Source organism: Miscanthus floridulus, chromosome 1 (genome assembly GCF_019320115.1).
Source record: "Miscanthus floridulus cultivar M001 chromosome 1, ASM1932011v1, whole genome shotgun sequence".
NCBI classification, from domain to species: domain Eukaryota; kingdom Viridiplantae; phylum Streptophyta; class Magnoliopsida; order Poales; family Poaceae; genus Miscanthus; species Miscanthus floridulus.
The window spans coordinates 130,848,726-130,867,044 of record NC_089580.1 but is presented as its reverse complement, the minus strand read 5'-3'; the positions used below and the strand labels follow the sequence as shown (position 1 = coordinate 130,867,044).

At 50.1% G+C, this 18,319-nt stretch overlaps 2 protein-coding genes across 2 annotated transcripts; one reads left to right on the top strand and one right to left on the bottom strand.

The window, feature by feature from the left end:
* The first annotated feature begins 11,765 nt into the window (after positions 1-11,765).
* On the top strand, positions 11,766-15,304 carry LOC136493633 (rop guanine nucleotide exchange factor 3-like). The gene is made up of 8 exons (XM_066489736.1): positions 11,766-11,915; positions 12,640-13,032; positions 13,115-13,231; positions 13,588-13,742; positions 13,901-13,975; positions 14,076-14,387; positions 14,462-14,800; positions 14,978-15,304. The coding sequence occupies exons 2-8, from the start codon at positions 12,705-12,707 to the stop codon at positions 15,110-15,112; spliced, it is 1,461 nt and encodes a 486-aa protein (XP_066345833.1). The 5' UTR covers positions 11,766-11,915; positions 12,640-12,704; the 3' UTR covers positions 15,113-15,304.
* A 229-nt stretch (positions 15,305-15,533) lies between these two features.
* Positions 15,534-17,630, bottom strand: LOC136463203 (uncharacterized). The gene is made up of 2 exons (XM_066462224.1): positions 16,218-17,630; positions 15,534-16,088 (listed from the first exon to the last, which is right to left on the bottom strand). The coding sequence occupies exons 1-2, from the start codon at positions 17,628-17,630 to the stop codon at positions 15,534-15,536; spliced, it is 1,968 nt and encodes a 655-aa protein (XP_066318321.1).
* Positions 17,631-18,319: the final 689 nt, after the last annotated feature.

Sequence of the window (18,319 nt, the reverse complement as noted above, 5' to 3'; positions counted from 1 at the left end):
GAATACCTTTACTTCTATGTTGAGCATAGCATGTCATAATTCTAATGAACATCATTGCTTTCCGCACTTATACAAATGCCCGATAGTTAACCAATGCAACCACCAAACATTATATGTTGGAATTAAGTTCTACGAGTATGCAATGTACTCACGATGCAGCTGTTTAGTTGTTTTGCAAGGACATTGTAGGTCGATGGAGGTTGAGTCTCCATCACCGCTGTCTAGTAGCATCAGGGAAGGGCGACCCCAAGTATGCTACACGTTAACTCCGTTGTCTTGTTCGAGCAACCTTGAGTGATTACTTTAGAATGGATTATAGATCTTGTCCATTGGTTGGACCGGATCACGTAATTTATGTTAACTCTATCTTATAAGCTTTTCTGTATAAGTTGTTTGAGCATTATTCATTAGACTTTGTCGGTTTGGTATGTGAACTGTTGTGTGCCACTCAACCTGATTCTGAAGAGGAGTTGCTTAGTGCGCTCCTGGGGCCGCGCGATGTTGTTTTGCTTAAATTGAGCACGTCAAGTGGATGACACTCGATTTAGGTGAAGTATCGTGATGGGCACCCCACATCAATGGTCATCTCTTAGTCGCGCGATACGTTAAGTAACGACCGGATTCAACGCTTGAACGACCGGACTCACGTACACAGAGCGTCAGGTCATTTCTAGAAAGGTTCCAGAGCCGGTTTTTTCTGACCGGACGTGTCAGGTCAGGGATGACCAGATGCGCCGGTGAGTTCGGTCAGCTCTGCGCTTCTCTTCGCACGCTCTCGGTGCTGACGCCAGTGTACGTCACTACTGACCGGACGTAGACCCTCCGCGTCCGGTCACTTCTTCGCTGTTGAGTCCAGTCGGGACTTTGGCCTTCTCGGCCGCGCTCAACACTGACCGGCCGCGCCCTAGGGTGAGTCCGGTCACCCCGGTGCCAGCGTCTGGTCCTGCACCTTCGCCTCCTCTTCTTTTTCTAAGTCCGTAACCACTTCACCCTTGCTTCCAACTTGCTAACCACAAAGTGTAGAACTTGTGTGCTCGTGTGTTAGCATTTTTCAAAGCATTTTACAAGGGTTAGAAGTTAGCACACTAGGTTCCTAAATGTAATGCATGAATCCGCTTAGCCAAATATCTCCCCTCTTTATAGTACGGCTATCGATCCTAAATCACTCACACCCTCTATGGTGTCTTGAGTGCAAACCAAAAATGGCTCCTATCATTATACCTTTGTCTTGAGTCTATTTTTGTTTTTCTCTTTCTTCTTTTCCAAATATGAAGCACTTGATCATCTTTTTTTTGTGGCCATCACCTTCACCAAGGCCATCATCTAGCTTCACCACTTGGGTTGGACCACCCTATCTAATTTATACACTTAGAATAAATGTTAGTCTTAGATTTCATCAATTAACTAAAAGACTTTCACCTGACCGGTTTGGGAACCGGCTTGGCCGGTTTCTGTGAGCATGCCAGATCGCCCCCAGTCTCACCGCCACCCTGATCAACTCGTCATTTGCTGGTTTCTTCATCACATCGGTAGTCCAACCTTGGGCGTCAACATGCTTATTATGAGCTAGCACGTTCCTGATATCCTCACGTTCCCGGTCCCAAGTGCATCTCGACATATTGCAGTCAAGTAGAGAATGCCTCCATGAGTCCACCTCCCCGCAGATGCCACCAAAGTTGTTCGGGGCCATGTTCCTTCTATGACGGATGTCTCCTGTTGGGATAAAGTGGCGTGCTAACCTGCAAAGGAACACACGAATCTTGGGTGCAACTTCAACTCTCCAGAGATCAACCTATTCCTTGTCCTCCGACCTTGCATCGAACCTCCCTGCAATGTGATCCAGCCAAGCTGTTGTTGTAGCCTTGTCGCGGACCATCATTCTATATATGCTTATCTCACCGAAAAAATTCCAGACTGCTCATAGTGCCAGGCCCGGAAGTCCTCTCTTCCATCAGCACTCAGTGGAATATTTTCAATAACCTCAATATCCATAGTAGGAGTAAAAAACAACACCAGTTTCTCATGATCCCATGACGCAGATGCGGGATCAATGAGATGACTAACTAGCTGCGGTGGGCTATCTGCTAAGCAGCAAACAGGCCTGAAAGCTCCATCACACGGTAACCAGTTCATGCTCATGGGCTAAACATAAGAGGGCACGAATAGGCTGTGGCAGTTTTTTTTTTTTTTTTTTGAGAGGAGCTGCGGCAGATTCTTATATGGGCTAAACATCGATTCAGGCCCATGTCATACCCAACTTACTGCAATAGCCCATCTAATTACTAAGGACTAAGTAGCTAGCCCAACTTAGTGCAATATAGCCCATCTAATCTAAATACTCAAGGAGCCTGCGTGTGATGTGTCTTTTTTGTCAGTCTGTTAGGGCCTGTGGCTGGCTATTTCTTTGCAAAAAACTGGCTTGCATGGGCTCCTACAAAAAGTGATCCTTTAAGAAGCCATAAAAAATTATATTTATGGATTGGCATTTAAATGAATGAATCGTACAATACATGTAGGATCACATCCTATAGTAGCCAACAAAAGCAGATGTGTACCGATTTTTGGCTTCTATTACAAATAAATACACCTTTTGCTTTTCAAAATCTGAATTCAAAAGCAAGTTGTTTATTTCATCTTTCGGATTTTGACTAATAGCCAAAAGCATAAGAAGCAAATGCTAGGCTTTTAACTCTATTTGCCTAAAAAGAACAGTAGGAACAAAAAAAAATCAAGAATCACATCGAACTATTTGGGGAAAAAAAAGAGAGACAAAACTCATGTTAACTCACATCGCCTATAAATGCTGATCAAATTACTCACCACTATTGTTACAAAGAAAAACTACCTAAAACACCTTTATAATACTGGTTAGACTATAATGGAGATAGATATGATTAAACAAGCTAAACAACCGTTTATCACTAGTTAGCTAACAGGAGAATTACAACAACAACATCGGCACCCAACTAATTAACCTTGTAAATGTATGAGAATGAGATAGAGTGAGATTTAGTTTGCTCCAAAAAAAATATTTGCTAGAATATTTATTTTTTACATGCGTAAAATATTAGGCTCTCTAGCATATTTAATTCTAGGCATGCACAGGAGCACAGCGAGAAGTGAGCCTAGCGAATCCTGTGCTAAAATTCCTTCTTTTCTTTCTTTCTTTCTTGGTTTTGGAAACCATGATTCAGAATTTCAGATACATTGAAGTTACCTAGGATTATGGACCTCTCATCTCAGGGTGGAACAAAATACGATTAACTAGCTAGGTTCAGTGATTATTGATCCCAAATAATGTAGTCCCAAAACATAATAATCTTCTATCAATAATGGCCATGAAGAGACTTCTGACATTTCTCTATATTTCCAGAGCTAATCAATCATGTGTATTACTTCCGTATCTCATGGAATAAGTGTAATTTACACCATGTCATGTGCACAATAACTGACTGATTGTGCAATGTACGGTTCAAGATAATATTAGTGTAAGTGCAATCAAGCTCTAAGTGAGTTTTTGTGATGTTGACCATATAATTAAAGGACTAATTGCTTGACAAGTGTTTGACAGAATGTCTTTAATCGTGGATACAAAGAAACAAAGGAGGAGATTCCCCAACTTGAATCGATGGCTTGCAACGGCTCGAAGAGCTATGTTAATTCATTTTATATTTTGAAATTTAGTCATAGGACAAGCCGTACTATCAAGGGATACTAATGGTATGCTAGGTGGAACTAATTGCTCAAAACTCCATATTCAACTCAAATAATCCCAGCCACAAAAAGCCAGCCGAGCTAAATTCTTATCTGCTCTGGTCTACGCGGAACTTCCGCGCTCAAACGCGGAGGCTCCGAGGTCTGTCTGACCAGACCGTTTTATGGGTGACGTGGGTGGTATTTATACCATACCCCATCGCCCCCAACGGTCATCTTCTTCCTCGTTCACTCAGACTCGAACTGAAGCTCTCTCTCTCATCCAAGATTGGTGCTCCCAACTCCCTTGCTCAAATCTTTGTGATTCCTTGAGGGATTTGGCTCTAGAGAGTGTGAGAAAGCTCGAGAAGATCCTTCTCTTCCGTTCTTCTGCACTTGGTGAAGCCCTAACCGCTTGGTGTGTTCGTTACTCTTGGAGATTGGCTCCTATACGGCTAGTGATCGCCCGGTAGCTCCCAATCCACTGCGGTTGAGCACCGGGAAGTTTGCATTACCCTTTGTGACTTAGTGGAACCCTCTAACCCATTGCCTTGGTGATAGGTTGGAGAAGATGAGCGAGTTGAAAGAGACTCCATGGCCTTTGTGGCTAACCACAACAACGTGGATGTAAACAAGCCTTTGTGGTGAGTTGAACCACCAGATAAATCCTTGTGTTCATTGTGATTGATGTTGTTGTTGCTATTACTTGTGATTTGGATTGATTTTTAGGGTTTGCATCCAATCTATAAATTCCTCATCTTCTAGGTGCAAACCGACTATTTGGATAGGTCAACATACTCCTCAGGAAGACGGGTATTACATTCGATCTATTTTTCATTCGTTAAATTCCGCAGCAGATCGATTTCATACTCTGATCCCCGGAGGTTCCACGCTCAGTCTCGAAACCTCCACACCCCGGAACCTCCGCTCTCAAACCCGGAGGTTCCGTGTTCTGACTGTTTTCATAAGTTGATTAAATTTCAGAAAAAAGGCCTATTCACCCCTCTAGGCCACTTGCTAGATCCTTTCAATTAGTTTAAGTATGGTCCTTGCTCGGTAGCCCCTGTGTTTGTTAATCACGATGTAAACTAAACGTGTGGCATCTGGCAGTTTGAATGTGCAATTCTTAAATTTTGATTATGAAATATTCTGAAAATCTGAACTTCAGTTCTGGATTTCGCCATGCCATAAATCTAAAATCGAGATTCGCTGCTCCTCCTGTGCATCCAATTGTGGCTTCATCCGTCCGTCCGTCCGCCCTCTCAATATAGGCCTTAAGGGTAGCCTGCTTTCTTGCCTCTGTGTCTGTAATTAGAGGTAGATTAATGCTTCAGTGCTTAGCTAGGCTTCTATGCCCTTTCTCTGCCTGATTTTATAGGAAACAATATTAAGCACAAGATAATCCTGGTCCCGACACTTTGAAATTCCATCTCCTATTTATTTATTTTTTCTTAAATACGCAAAAGATTTGTGCATCATTGTAATTAAGAAGAAGAGTTTAACTATACAAACGACGCGCTTTTGATGAACGCTCTAGGAGATCTAACAGTTGTGGTTGGACCGCCCTAGCAAACTGTTTCAAACTTCAAAATTACATAAATGGTATACAACCGAGCTAAGAGCAGCGTTGCAACCTATGGAGTTGGACGTCTCCGCTGCTGGCTGCGCGACCCACTTCGGCATCTAAGAATAGTGCTCTTCTACCAGCCGTCCAGCTCTGCTGTTGGTCGCTAGGAATAGCTCGTCCAAGGCTGTCACGTGGCTTGGCGTCAAGTTTGCTGCGAATATGGCATTGTATGCTCGCTTGGACGCGGATAAAACTGGAGCTGCTGACGGCATGATGCCCATCTTCTTCATGAGGAGTACCTCTCCGCTTGGAGGCCGGTTTGTACACCAGCGGCTGAGCGACAATCCATCAACTCCTTATTGGCAGGGGTTGCCTTGCAGAGGCGGAGCTGGCCATAGGGCAGGGTGGGGCAGCCGCCCCACCTACCGCCAGAGTAGCACCACTACTAGCCCCCATGTCTTCCTCCCTTCCGGCCAGGCAGCCAGCGGAGCAGCGCAAATGGCGTCTGCCGCGATGGCCGATGAGCGACGAGAGCTGCAGCCAGCCACCTAGCCACAATGAAAAATGGCCCAATAAGCCTAACCTGGCAACCGCCCCAAGTGTAAGTGTTTACACCAAAATTTGGTAAGCTTATCCTCGAAAGGAAGAGATCGGCCGATGATGTCAAGAGCAAGAAAGTTTCCTAATTAAGGGATATTTATGAGCTGGCTAGGAAATATTATTTAATAAATTTGATAGAGACATGACGAAACAAGGACACGTATCAAACAAGGAAGCTTTATTAGCAAGGACTCTACATAAGAAAAATTAGAGTCCACGTATCTATATTTGTTTTTGTTATCTAGTCGTGTTCGTTTAGGACTCTTATCAGCCCAGGGTATAAATATAAACCCCCGGCTATTGTAACGAGGAATCAATCAATCAAATACAAAGTCAATTACTTTTTTCGACTCCGGCCACCCCTTAGGAGTAGGAGTAGAGTAGATCTCGGCGAGTTCTTCAACGAGTACGGGTGCATCGATCCGGTTGACCTCCACTGCTTATCTGTAAGTACCATCATGGTTTATACCTCTGTTCGTATGGCTGCATTGATCCGGTCGACCCCCACTGCGACTCTGGTATAGGCTAGTTATCGATTCTTGTCTAATTCAAGTATGGCCTGTTTGATTCTGCCTCACACCCCACTGCTTAAATTAGATCAAGGTCAAGTTATCGGCTCTACCTTGGTATGACAGTCTTTGGTAGATTCATTAAGTTACCGATATTGCTTATTACTTTCATTGTTTATCTAATTACAGCAATATCACTCTGCCCGATTGAGATTGATCTGAATCGGCCTTATATCTTGTTTAACTTATCGTTTGCTAATCTAAAACTAATCTAATCTATATCTTAAGCGATGAGTTATGTTTTTCATCAACTGTTTTACGTTAATCTTAATCGTGCATAGCGTGCGGTTAAGACATGCCCGATCTTGAGTAGATCTATTAGTTAATGAAAACTGTTCCATGGCCCATCATCACGGCCTGTGGGATTCTGCCTCTCACCCCACTGTTGACACCGTGGAGTGGGGATCGTTAGTTAGTAGACCCGCTCCTGAGAAGGCATGACATTAACTATGCGCTATGCCTGAATCGGCTGTTTAGTCGATATCGAATGCTTTTACGAACAGTTCACATTACGAGATCATTGAAGTAGAGATAAGTTGAAAAATGTGTTAGCCCCATGATCTTGTTATGGTATTACGGCCTGCATGATTCTGCCTCATGCCCCACTGATATTAGTAATGAGTTAGGGTCGTCGAGTCTATTGTTGTTTCTACGGCCTGCATGATTTTGCCTCATACCCCACTGGTCATGGCGATAAATGAGATCTAACATGTTCATTAAATTTACCTTTATTAAATGATTAAGAGGTGTTGAGTTGTTTCTTTAAATAAAAGGAGTTCGGTTACTTGTAATCATTGGCTCAGTATAAACCAATCATCATTGATATCTTATTGCCACTGATTAATATTTGCTTAAATAACATTTATTCTGAATGATAATCGATCCTTCTTATACAACCTTATGAGATTTAATCGATTCATTTCTGTGAATATGCTGGGATCGGCTATTTAGTCGATTTTCTCTCATATCGGCTCTCAGAGCCACACATTCGGGATTGTCTGGCAACACCGGCACGTTTCGCCCATAATTACTGATAAGATTTTCTCTCTTTGTCAATTGCATGGTCAAATTGACTGGCACGTCTCGGGAGGATTGCGCAGGATCGACCACCCTTGCGCTGAAGCTAGGCGGATCTGCTCCATCGAGCGGACCCTTCCGGCTTGCTGCGTGTGTTCTCGGCACGGAGGCGAAAATTCTGTGTCGATAGTAAGTGTGTGTCCCCAACCGTAAATCTTGAATTCCCAATCGGCAATCGTCCTAGCTCGGTGGCTCCTCCATTCGCGCCACTCCGCTCGGCGCTCGCTCACACAGTCATGCCGCGTCGCTCGGCGCACGGCCGCTCGCTGCAGCCGCCCGGCCCCCGGCTGACCCGCCCCGAGCACCGAGGTGCGCCGCGCCGCCGCTCCTGGCCTCCCGCTCGATGCTCGGCCGCTCGCTGTAGCCAGCCAACCGTCCGGAGCCCGCTCACCCCGCGGCCCCCGGCTGACCGGCCCTAGGCTACGCGCCTGCGCCGCTCCCGCTCGGCGCCCGCCCGCCCCGCTGCCCCGGCCCCCGGCTGGCCGACTGTGCCGGCTGACTGGCCCCGAGCTACGCAACAGCCGCGCAGGCACAGGCGCAGGCGCACAGCCACGCAAGCACCGGGGAGGTTGCTCTGATGGAGGAGGAGCTCCAGGATGATTTGGCCGACGAGCAGATGACAGACGCAGGCCACAGGCGTGGCTGTGGCCAGGGAGAAGCTGAAGGAGAGCGAGAGGGAGGAGCAGGCCGAGGTTGAGGCCGAGGAGCAGGTGCCCCCAACACCAACAATCATGCATCTTCTGCAATTAGAAAGAAAAAACTTGTGAAAAGAGGTACAATTGTGAATTTGAGATTTAGGCATTTAGCAATTTATTTGAGATGTGATAATTGAGATTTTGCTTGTTGTATATGTGTAGATTTGCACTGAAAAGAAGATTCCAATACCAAATATGATGAGTCAATACCTAGACGAGGTCGATCAAGGCTAGATGGTAACTTAATCACTCAAGAGCATCATTACCGTGTTGATACTTTCTTGGCTGCTATTGATTCTATTATCACTGAGATGGACCATCGCTTCAATGAGGTATCATCAGAGTTACTTGTTTGCTTCTCATGTCTTGATCCAAGAAACTCCTTTTCCAAGTTTGATGTTTAAAAGATTGCTCGATTAACTGAAATATATGAAGAAGATTTCTCTGACTTGGATCGCTCTAATATAAGAGAACAACTTCAAACATTCATCCTTCGCATGAGAAGAGTTGAACAATGGCTTGTCATGATTTTAGAAGTTTGGCCGTACAGGTGGTTAAAAGTGAAAGAGACATCACTTTTCCATTGGTCTATCGCCTCATCAAGCTAGCATTGTTTCTACCTGTTGCAACTGCCACTGTTGAAAGAGCCTTCTCAGCTATGAATATAATCAAGACATATTTGCGCAATAGTATGTCCGATCAATCGGTATTTAAATTTGCCATAGATTAGCTATTGATGTGTGTCCTTGTGTTATCATTAAAAAGTTGTGTCTGCGATGCGCTCCACCTAAATTTTTGTTTGAGCTCTGCCATTGTTGCCTTGTGGTTGTCGCCTTCTGCCTTGGTGGACTGGCAATTAATGGCGACTTTCCCTTGTGTTGCACCTCCTCAGTGAACCGTGCGAGACGCCGAGCAGCCTCACGTGGCGTGGGCATCGTGTCGCTGGGGTGGGCGTGGCCGCCGTGCTCTCATCTGCGACGCCGTGTTGTCCCACTCATGTTGGCGTGAGCTGTGGTAGCCCCTGCATTGATGATAACAGAGGCGAGTCAGTTGTCCACTGAGCAGCCATCGCCAAAGAGCATGTGTCCACCAACTATTCTTCAATGGGGGTTGCGGGCTAACTAGGCAGGCACCCTCATTCGTATCCTATTTATATATATCTTAACAGTTGATACACTTAGCCAATCAGCTTTGTCAAGCTCCTTCATAAGTTCACATTAAAATCGGATGTAACATAGCAGGCTCCTTAAATTTACTAGCACTTTTTTTTTAATCTAGCATACTTATTTTGGTGTACACAGATCCAATAGCGATACGACCAGCTTTACCAATTCGTTTCATAAGCTCAGAATTAATTTAGTTTATGCAGTTTATAATAAGAAAAAAGCTCAAATGGAATTGTGCTTGACTTCTAGCATCTATTACAAACGCTATGAAATCCAATGGCTATTTTAGATTTCAGGTACTCTATAGGTTGTTATGTAATGGTATTTCCACTGTCATCTATGTGTTATGACGTGTTATTCACATTGAGGTCCTTTTGAGGCTCTCGTTGCAATAACAAATTTATATGGACCGGAGTGTGTACCGCCTTAACATCCTTGTAATTACGGTCAGTGTATTTGAACTTGTGTATAAATTGGACATTCTGCTAGTCACTCCACACGACTGGTAGAGCAAGCAAGTACGGCGTACAGTGTATCGGAGGAAAGGTGCTAGCACATGTTGACTCGTGACTCGTGAGGTGGGCTATCCGTTGACAAACCTACTAGCACAAGATATCCCGTTCGATGTGCATTAATGGTGGATACGTGCCCTGCCCAAAATCAAGCTCCCCGTATATTGAATAGAAGAAAGAAAAAAAACGGTCGGCATCGTGACGGCCACGCAGCGCCCACGACTCCACACGCCGCACCAGCCCGAGACTAGTTTAATGCCGTGTTGGGTCAACGGCCCCGTCCTGGCGTCCAACAAACTCCTCTTCTCTGGAGTTGGGTCAAGTTGAGCGGCCTCTGCAACTGCAAGATTTCCAATTTTCCATTCAGGCATGCTCCGGGAGCGCTGGAGGGGAGGTGGCGGCTTGGTGGAGCTCATGTCCTGGCACGGGGGCTCCTGCGTCAGGCGTAGCTTGTCTGTCCGATAGCCATTGGCGCCACTCCACTGCACTCCACTCCAGAGCAGCAGCCTCTCTCTCTCGATCGCGTTGGCGTCATGTGTCATGGCGTGGGAAATGCGGTGCCGGACGCCTGCACTCGATCGAGCTGACTGGATGGGTTTTGTTTTGTCAGAGACCGGCAGCAGAAGTGCTGCGCGGCCACGCCCGGGATCCCGACGCGCTACGTGCGCGTGCGCACCGTGGGAACGCGACACGCGCACGACCGGATCCATCCGCCCGGGGCGCTTCCTCCCATACCGCGCCTGCCCGCCCCTGCGCTGCTTTCCGGCTTCCGCTGCCTCAAAAGCACCGGCACCAGCCAGCCAAACCCATCGGAATTTACCTCGGTTGATTTGGATTGCTTGAAAGTTGAAACTCAACTGCGTGCCCACACCAAGGGCTAGACTCTGCGTTCGGCGAGAGGTTGGATGCTGCACTGCACGGAAGCTGAAGTTAACGGCACCAACGGAGACAGTCTTGGACACCCTGCACGCAAAGCTACTCCTAACATATATAAATCACGCGCCGTGCTGCCACGCCGCGCAATCAGCGGCCGACCCACCGTACCTACGTTACACGGCCGGCCAGCCTCGTCAGATGTAGGCCATCCGATCTGATGGCCTACGCCTCCATCGGTGCATCGTGTGGTGGAGTTGGAGTGGAAGTGGAGGGTGGTTAGCACATCCGTCCTCCTTCCTGGGAGCTGAGCTGGGACTGGCCCTCGCACAGTTCATTTTTCGTTGGCGTTGCCCTGCGTCGCACCGTCATTTCGTGCCTGGCTGGCCAACTAATCCTCTCGTTGCACAGCTCATCGGGCCATGCATGATTGCTCGTCACCTCCGCAATCATTGCGATCTCCGATCGCTTTAACAAATACTAAACTCAAGCCGTGACGACGCATTTTGTTTTCGGTTTTCCCTCTTTTATTTTTTATTAACTAAACTTTTATGGACCGCTGTCAGCGAGACCAGTATTATGCTCTCTCTTTTTTTGAATCAGGGACACATTGAACTGGTTGGCTCAAAAAATTGTTTAACATGTACTCCATCAGTCCATCTAGGATAATCACCACTTAATTCCAGGGTTGACCCTCTCGAGCCATAAACTGGTCATGCACGTTCCTGAAGCAACCGTAATCTTGCCGCGATTTTTATAGACATTCACTTCCATTCCACGCCTGATAATATATATAAAATAAAAATAAAAAACAATAAACCACCAATGTCTCCCCTGGCAAGGCCAGGCTACTACTATCCGTTCCATGCCCAAGACACACACAACAAAACCAAGCCAGGTTCAAGACAACGCATCCTTTTTTTACCTCTCAACGCCTCATCATCACTTTTCCTTTCATCAATCAAGGACAGAGTTGCCAAAGCTAGAGGAGCGTTATCAGAGCAGGGAGGAGTTTCTGTTTGACGCAGGAGCATTTTGAGGGACAACTCTGGACTCCGGAGAGATCTGGCCAGCCAATGCATGGCAACTGCCAAGGGCTGACCTGCTCGTCACAGGCGTAGTAGGAATCCAAATCAGATCAAATCAAATCGGCGTCAGGAAAGGTGAGAAAGGGCCAATCTTTTGCTTGCCATCTTTAGCGCCCCTTTCATTCCATCTTTGCAGCAGCCGAGCCGAGCATCTGCAGTTACCAGAGGCATGCTTGTTTCTTTCCATGTTTTCGCAAATTTTGTTTTCCACCTGGGTTGGGCTGGGTCTCTGTGAGATGAGATGATGAGGAGATTGACACGCGCCGTCGCACTGTTCGATGAAATTCTTTTTGGCACCGCTGCTGCATCTGCGTCTAAAAGAAGGTTCAAAAGCAAAGGCGTCTGAATCTTTAGCCGTTTCGTTTTTTTTTGCCGTCTCGTCCTTTTTCCGACTGCTCTGCTGCATCTTTACCTGCATGCCATCGTCGCCTCACAAATCACAATCCCCTCAAAAGCAGCGGAGCTCGTGCATAAACAACAGGGGCGTTTCGCCAAATTCCTCAGCATTGTCTCTCTAAGTCCTCACAAAAACTTTGAAAATAATAATTGTTCTGTTCACTTAGCTGATAAGTCATGGTTGAAAGTATTGTTGACTGATTTATTGTGAGAGAAAAATATTATTTATTGGCTAAAAAAATATAGCATATAAGGCAGACGACACGGCAGTTTCGAATTTAAACCTGCGAATTTATCTCTAGCAGTGCGTTGGCTTCTCCACTTTCGATGGATTTGTCGTGTCCATTGCAGCAGCTGGGCGGGGCCCTTATAAAGCCATCTCGTGTTCCTTTGTTCCGTGCAGTGCCCAACTGGTCTGAAAGCGTGACGACGGCGGAAGGCGAAGGCGCGGAGCAAAGAAGCGACGCCATGGACAGGGACAGCAGCAGCTCATCGGTCTCGGTGTCCGACGGGAGCTCGGAGGCCGGGGAGCGCGGTGGGTGCTGCTCGTCGCCGTCCACGCGGAGCCTCGTCGACGCGGCGGGGGGCAACCTCAGCCGCACCGTGTCCGACGTGTCCACGTCCTTCTCGGAGCAGTGCAGCAGCGTCGACGTCGACCACAGCGGGCCGTTCGAGCCCACCGCCGCCGTGGCCAAGCTCATCGGCGGGCGGTCCCCGGCGTCCGCCGCCGAGTCACTCAGACGGCTCAGCATCAAGCCCCGCGCCGACGTGATCGACCGCCGCTCCACCGACGACGGTACGTAAATACATAATGTTCTTGGTACAGATCGATCACCGTGTCGCGTCTTTTCTTAACTCGACCTGGCATGTGCGCGCAGAGATGGAGCTGGTGAAGGAGAGGTTCTCCAAGCTCCTGCTCGGCGAGGACATGTCCGGCGGCGGCAAGGGCGTCTGCACCGCCGTGGCCATCTCCAACGCCATCACCAACCTCTACGGTAAGCAAGCAGACTCGGAACGTTTTCGTGTACTGGGCTAGCTTCTGGCATGCATCTTCATCGGTCGGTACTATAGTAAGCCCTTGTTTAGTTGCACCCCAAAATCCAAAAAGTTGCTACAGTACCTGTCATATCGAATGTTTACGGCCCGTGCATGGAGCATTAAATGTAGACGAAAAGAAAAACTAATTGCACAGTTTGGTGGGAAATTGCGAGACGAACGTTTTAAGCCTAATTAGTCAATGTTTGGACACTATTTGTCAAATAAAAACGAAGGTGCTACGGTAGCCCCAAAATCCAAATTTCGCGAACTAAACAAGGGCTAACATGTCCTTGGATCGGTATTAATTTCGCAGCGACGGTGTTCGGGAGTTGCCACAAGTTGGAGCCGCTGCCGGCGGGGAAGAAGGCGATGTGGACAAGAGAGATGGACTGCCTCCTCTCCGTCTGCGACTACATCGTCGAGTTCTACCCGTCAACGCAGACCCTGCCTGATGGGACCAAAGTTGAGGTGCTGCATTGCATTGCGCTTCATCATGTTTATCCATTCCATCCATGGATTACTTCGTTCTTGAAAGATTCAGTTCTTCCAAGAAACTTGAGGAATGTCGTCTCTCTTCCAATCGAGAATCGACATTATTGCTGATCACGATGGATCGATTCGTGCAGATCATGGAGACCAGACCAAGATCGGACATTTACACCAACCTTCCCGCGCTCGAGAAGCTCGACGCCATGCTCATCGTAAGATCACATCCCAATCATTGCTCCCTCCATTGATTCTGCTTGGTCTCAGCCAGCAATGATGAATGATGATCCCGATCATGCGCGACGGACGGTGCAGGACATTCTGGACAGCTTCCAGAAGGCAGAGTTCTGGTACGCGGACGCCGGGACGAGGTCGTTCGGCTCGGTCACCTCGTCGTCGTCGTCGAGGATGTCATCGTCGTTCAGGAGGTCGGCTCACCGGAACGAAGACAAGTGGTGGCTGCCGGTGCCCTGCGTCCCGGACGCCGGCCTCACCGACAAGGCGCGCAAGGACCTTCAACAGAGGCGCGACTGCGCCAACCAGATCCACAAGGCCGCCGTCGCCATCAACAGCGGCGTCCTCAGCGACATGGAGGTGCCAGAGTCGTTCATGGCCGTGCTCCCCAAGGTACGAAACGAAGGTGTACACATCTCTCTCCTCGCTGAAATCCTTGGGTAAATAAAATCATGGTGTTCGTTCAGAGTGGGCGGGCAAGCGTGGGGGACTCGGTGTACCGCGTCATGCTGGGCGCCGACAAGTTCTCGCCGGAGTTCCTGCTCGACACGCTCGACATCTCGTCGGAGCACGACGCACTGGCGATGGCCGACCGGGTGGAGGCCGCCATGTACGTGTGGCTGCGCAAGGCTAGCGGCAGCCATGGCAAGCTGCCGTGGAGCAAGGTCAAGGAGCTCGCGGCCGCCGACGACGACAAGAACGTGACGCTGGCGAACAGGGCCGAGAGCCTCCTGCTCTGCATCAAGCACCGCTTCCCTGGCCTGTCGCAGACCACCGTGGACACCAGCAAGATTCAGTTCAACAAGGTAACCCAAAACTGTCCAATCACATTGGCAAGCACACAGGGTCATACTAGTTGGCATTTTCATCTTCTTTTTAGTCATCTGCTCATCAATCATCATACTCAACAGACAAAGGCATAGTAATCTGCACTGAAATTATGTTCTTGATCTGATTTGATGAATGAACTGACAAATTTGCAGGATGTTGGGCAAGCGATCCTGGAGAGCTACTCAAGGGTTTTGGAGAGCTTGGCTTTCAACATTGTTTCATGGATCGATGATGTTCTTTTCGTCGACAGGTCGATTAGGAAATTCAGTGACAACCTGAAGCCCTGAGTTCTTCATCCTGCACTGAAGCTTCCCAGCAAAGGTTTTAGATGACTGTTGGAGAAGTTGCAAAAGAAGAGTACGTGACTGTAGCGTTAGTAGGGTGATTTTGCTGACCTAGAGAAAATGTAAGCCCTAGCTTGCAAGAATGCAGAGTGTCTGACGAACAGTGAATGTGTATGTGTTTTGATTTTTCCTGTCCTTTTATTTTTTTTTTCTCGAATACGCAAAAGATTTACGTATCATTTTAATTAAGAAGAAGAGGGATCCAACCATACACACGACACGCATCTAATGACTAATGAGCGCCATAGGAGGTCTAACAGTTTGACTGGACATTCCTAGGAGATTGTTTCAAACTTTGATATTACATAAAAATAAACAACCGAACTACGAGCAGCGCGGTCACCTACGGAGCTGTGCGTCTTCGCTAATGGCCGCGCGACTCTGCTCCGTCATCCGTGAAGAGCCTTGTACCAATCGTCGCAGTGGTCGCCGGGAACAGCTCGTCCAGTGCTTCCACTTCGCTCGACGTCCAGTTCATTGCGAAAAAGTCGTCGTAAGCTCTTTTGGACGCGGATGAGATTGGACCTGCCGGCGGTGCAAAGCCCATCCTCCGCATGAAGAGCACCTCGCCCCGCTTGGAGGTCGGAATGTGCGCCAGCGGCTGAGCGGCGATCCGTCTGCTCCGCTTTGGCATGGGCTGCCCTTTGGTTGCCACCTTCTGCCTGGGTGGGCTAGCGATTAGAGACGACATTCTCTTGAGCTGCACCTCCTCAGTGAACCGTGCGAGACGTCGTGCAGCTTCGCGTGGTGTGGGCGTCGCGTCGCTGTGGGTGGTGGAACCCTCTACGACGCCGGGTGCTCCCGCTCGTGGTGGCGTGAGTTGTGGCGGCCCCTGCACTAGCGACATCAGAGACAAGTCTGTCATCCACTGAGCAGCCGTCGTCGGGGAACCGGTGTCCGCCACCGGTGCCTCAACCTCCTGAGGGGCCGCCGTAGCAGGCAGACACTCAGGTGTTGCTGCTCTCATTGGCCGGCTCACGACGAGCGAGCTCCTCCAGCATCAGGTCGAAAGAGATGACCAATGCGGGGGGGGGGGGCCCGCACTCACGCACAGCGCCAGCGCCACCGGATCTGGCTCGGGAAAGCTCAGTGCAGCAGTAGAAGTAGGTGCCCTGTCAGCGTGGTCGGCAGGTGCACCCGTGCCGATCGCCTTCGGCTTAGTCTTGCGTCGCCGATGTTGTCGTCGTCGTCTCCCACCGGCGCCACCCACGGCCTCCGATGCGGTACCCCTCGCACCGCCGTGCGGCGCGTGCTGGGAGGACGTAGGGTCGACGCGAGCAGAATACCGTGGCAGGTCGGCACCCACCGCCACCGAGGTCGAAGCAGCCCTTCGCCTGTAGTCCTTGACGAGGTGCCCGAATCCGCGACAGCGCAGGCAACGACGTGGCAACCAACAAGTCGCTACTCGGTGCGAGTAGGAGAGGCAGTTGAAGCATCTGTCGTGTAGCTCTGCCGGGATCTTCTTGACCCGCGAGAGTTGCCCTTGGCTGGGGCGAGGCCCCGCCGAGGTAGCAGCAGCAGACCCCGAGACCTGCCGGGGGAGAATCTCACGCCACCCATCGTTGTTGGGGGCGGAGACCCGTCCACGACGGCCAAGTCGTTGGCGGGCAGGGACACGGCCGTCCACCGGCCGCATAGGCAAGCCGTTCACCAGCTGCGGGCGTGGCCGGTTGCGCTTCCTCCGCCTACGGCCATGTCCCTGTCGGCCCCGTTCAGTAGCAGCACAGCCGTGCAAAGGCCCTGCTCCGCGGCGCCCCAAAACCGCGGCTGAACGAGTGTGGCGGCGCACGGGGGACGGTGAGGCCGGCATCACCGGGCGACGAGCGGCCTCCAGGTATGTCGCGGGTTGATCGTCATCGGTCTCCTCCTCGTCGTCGTCCACCCACCGCCGGCTCTTCGAACGCCCTCCCGAAGAGCATCCGGGGAAGAATGGTGCCGCGGCCGGCGAGAGGGAGGAGCTTGAGGCGCCCATCGATGCCGTGACGGCACCCCAGGGCCCGGTCGTGTCCGCGGCGCTGCACGCATCCAGCCCCAGCGGCGGTGGGGACGAAGCGCCATAGGTGGCCCCCTCGGCCGCCAGCGGCGCGGTCGTGGTGGTGCCCTTGGCGGCGTCCTCGTCCCCGGTCGGCGTTCGCGCGGGCCCCACGGGAGGAGGCGGCGGTGGAGCGGCTGAGGCAGTGGCGGTCACTGTGGCTGCTTCTGGGGTCGGCGCCGGGGGCGGCGCAGGTGGCAGCGGAGTGGCCGCTGAGCCCGTGGATCCCGCATGGGCGGGCTCGACGCCGGTGGAGGCTGCAGCAGAGTGGCCCGGCACCAACGTCGGCGTGGACGGAGTGGCGGCGGAGCCCGACCTCGACGGCAACGGTTGCGTGGAGGGCCGCTGAGGGGCCGAAGCACCGGATCCAGTGGGGACGGGCTCGGGTCCACCACTGGCAGTGGCGGCGGCAGCTCCCGACGCCGGCATCCGCGCGGGCGGCCATGGATCCCGCGGCGGCGCCAGGAAGCCAGATCCAGCGAAACCCGTGGTGGAGAGGGTAGGGGAGGTGGAGGGGGAGGAGGGGGGAGGGCAGGGTGGGGGCGCCGTCGCCTGGGAGGCGGCCGGTGCCGCCGGCGGCGGCGGGCGGGAGGCCGTCAGGTGGGAGGCCCGAAGTCGCCCTCTCACGAAGATTGATCGTCCTTTTGTTTTGAGCTCTCGCCCTCTTATCACAGCTTGGTAACACGAGGATGAGTAAAAAGGGATCAAAATGTTCAATGGCTATAAACGACTCGTCTTGCATCTTTTTAATACTGTGCTTTTCGCAGCACGCAAAGCTGCACAAAGCCCCCCATCCAGTTAAATTAAACACGTTTTGCTAAAAAAAAGTTAAATTAAACACGTGCATAACAGAGTTTTAGTTTTGGAAACACGGCGAATTGAATTTCGAGATCAGGCAATGACAGTCCAAGAGATAACTTGCTATTAAGGGCTTTTTTGTTATACTTTAATCCACCCCAATCCACATAGAGGCTTGTTCACCGTATCCATCTTAATACGCGTGTGTTAATGTATTGAGGTGGATACAAATAGCCAAACAAAACCTGGTTGGGAGGACACTACGTTTAGCAGTGTGTCTACTTTACCCTGATCTACTTGCCTCACTAGGCCCATATGTC

Coding starts and splice junctions, on each gene's coding strand:
- LOC136493633 (XM_066489736.1), top strand. CDS start 12,705: ATGGACAGGGACAGCAGCAGCTCATCGGTCTCGGTGTCCGACGGGAGC. Junction 13,033..13,114: donor CCGCCGCTCCACCGACGACG/GTACGTAAATAC, acceptor ATGTGCGCGCAG/AGATGGAGCTGGTGAAGGAG. Junction 13,976..14,075: donor AGCTCGACGCCATGCTCATC/GTAAGATCACAT, acceptor CGGACGGTGCAG/GACATTCTGGACAGCTTCCA.
- LOC136463203 (XM_066462224.1), bottom strand. CDS start 17,630: ATGCCGGCGTCGGGAGCTGCCGCCGCCACTGCCAGTGGTGGACCCGAG. Junction 16,089..16,217: donor CGGTGGCGCTGGCGCTGTGC/GTGAGTGCGGGC, acceptor GCGGCCCCTCAG/GAGGTTGAGGCACCGGTGGC.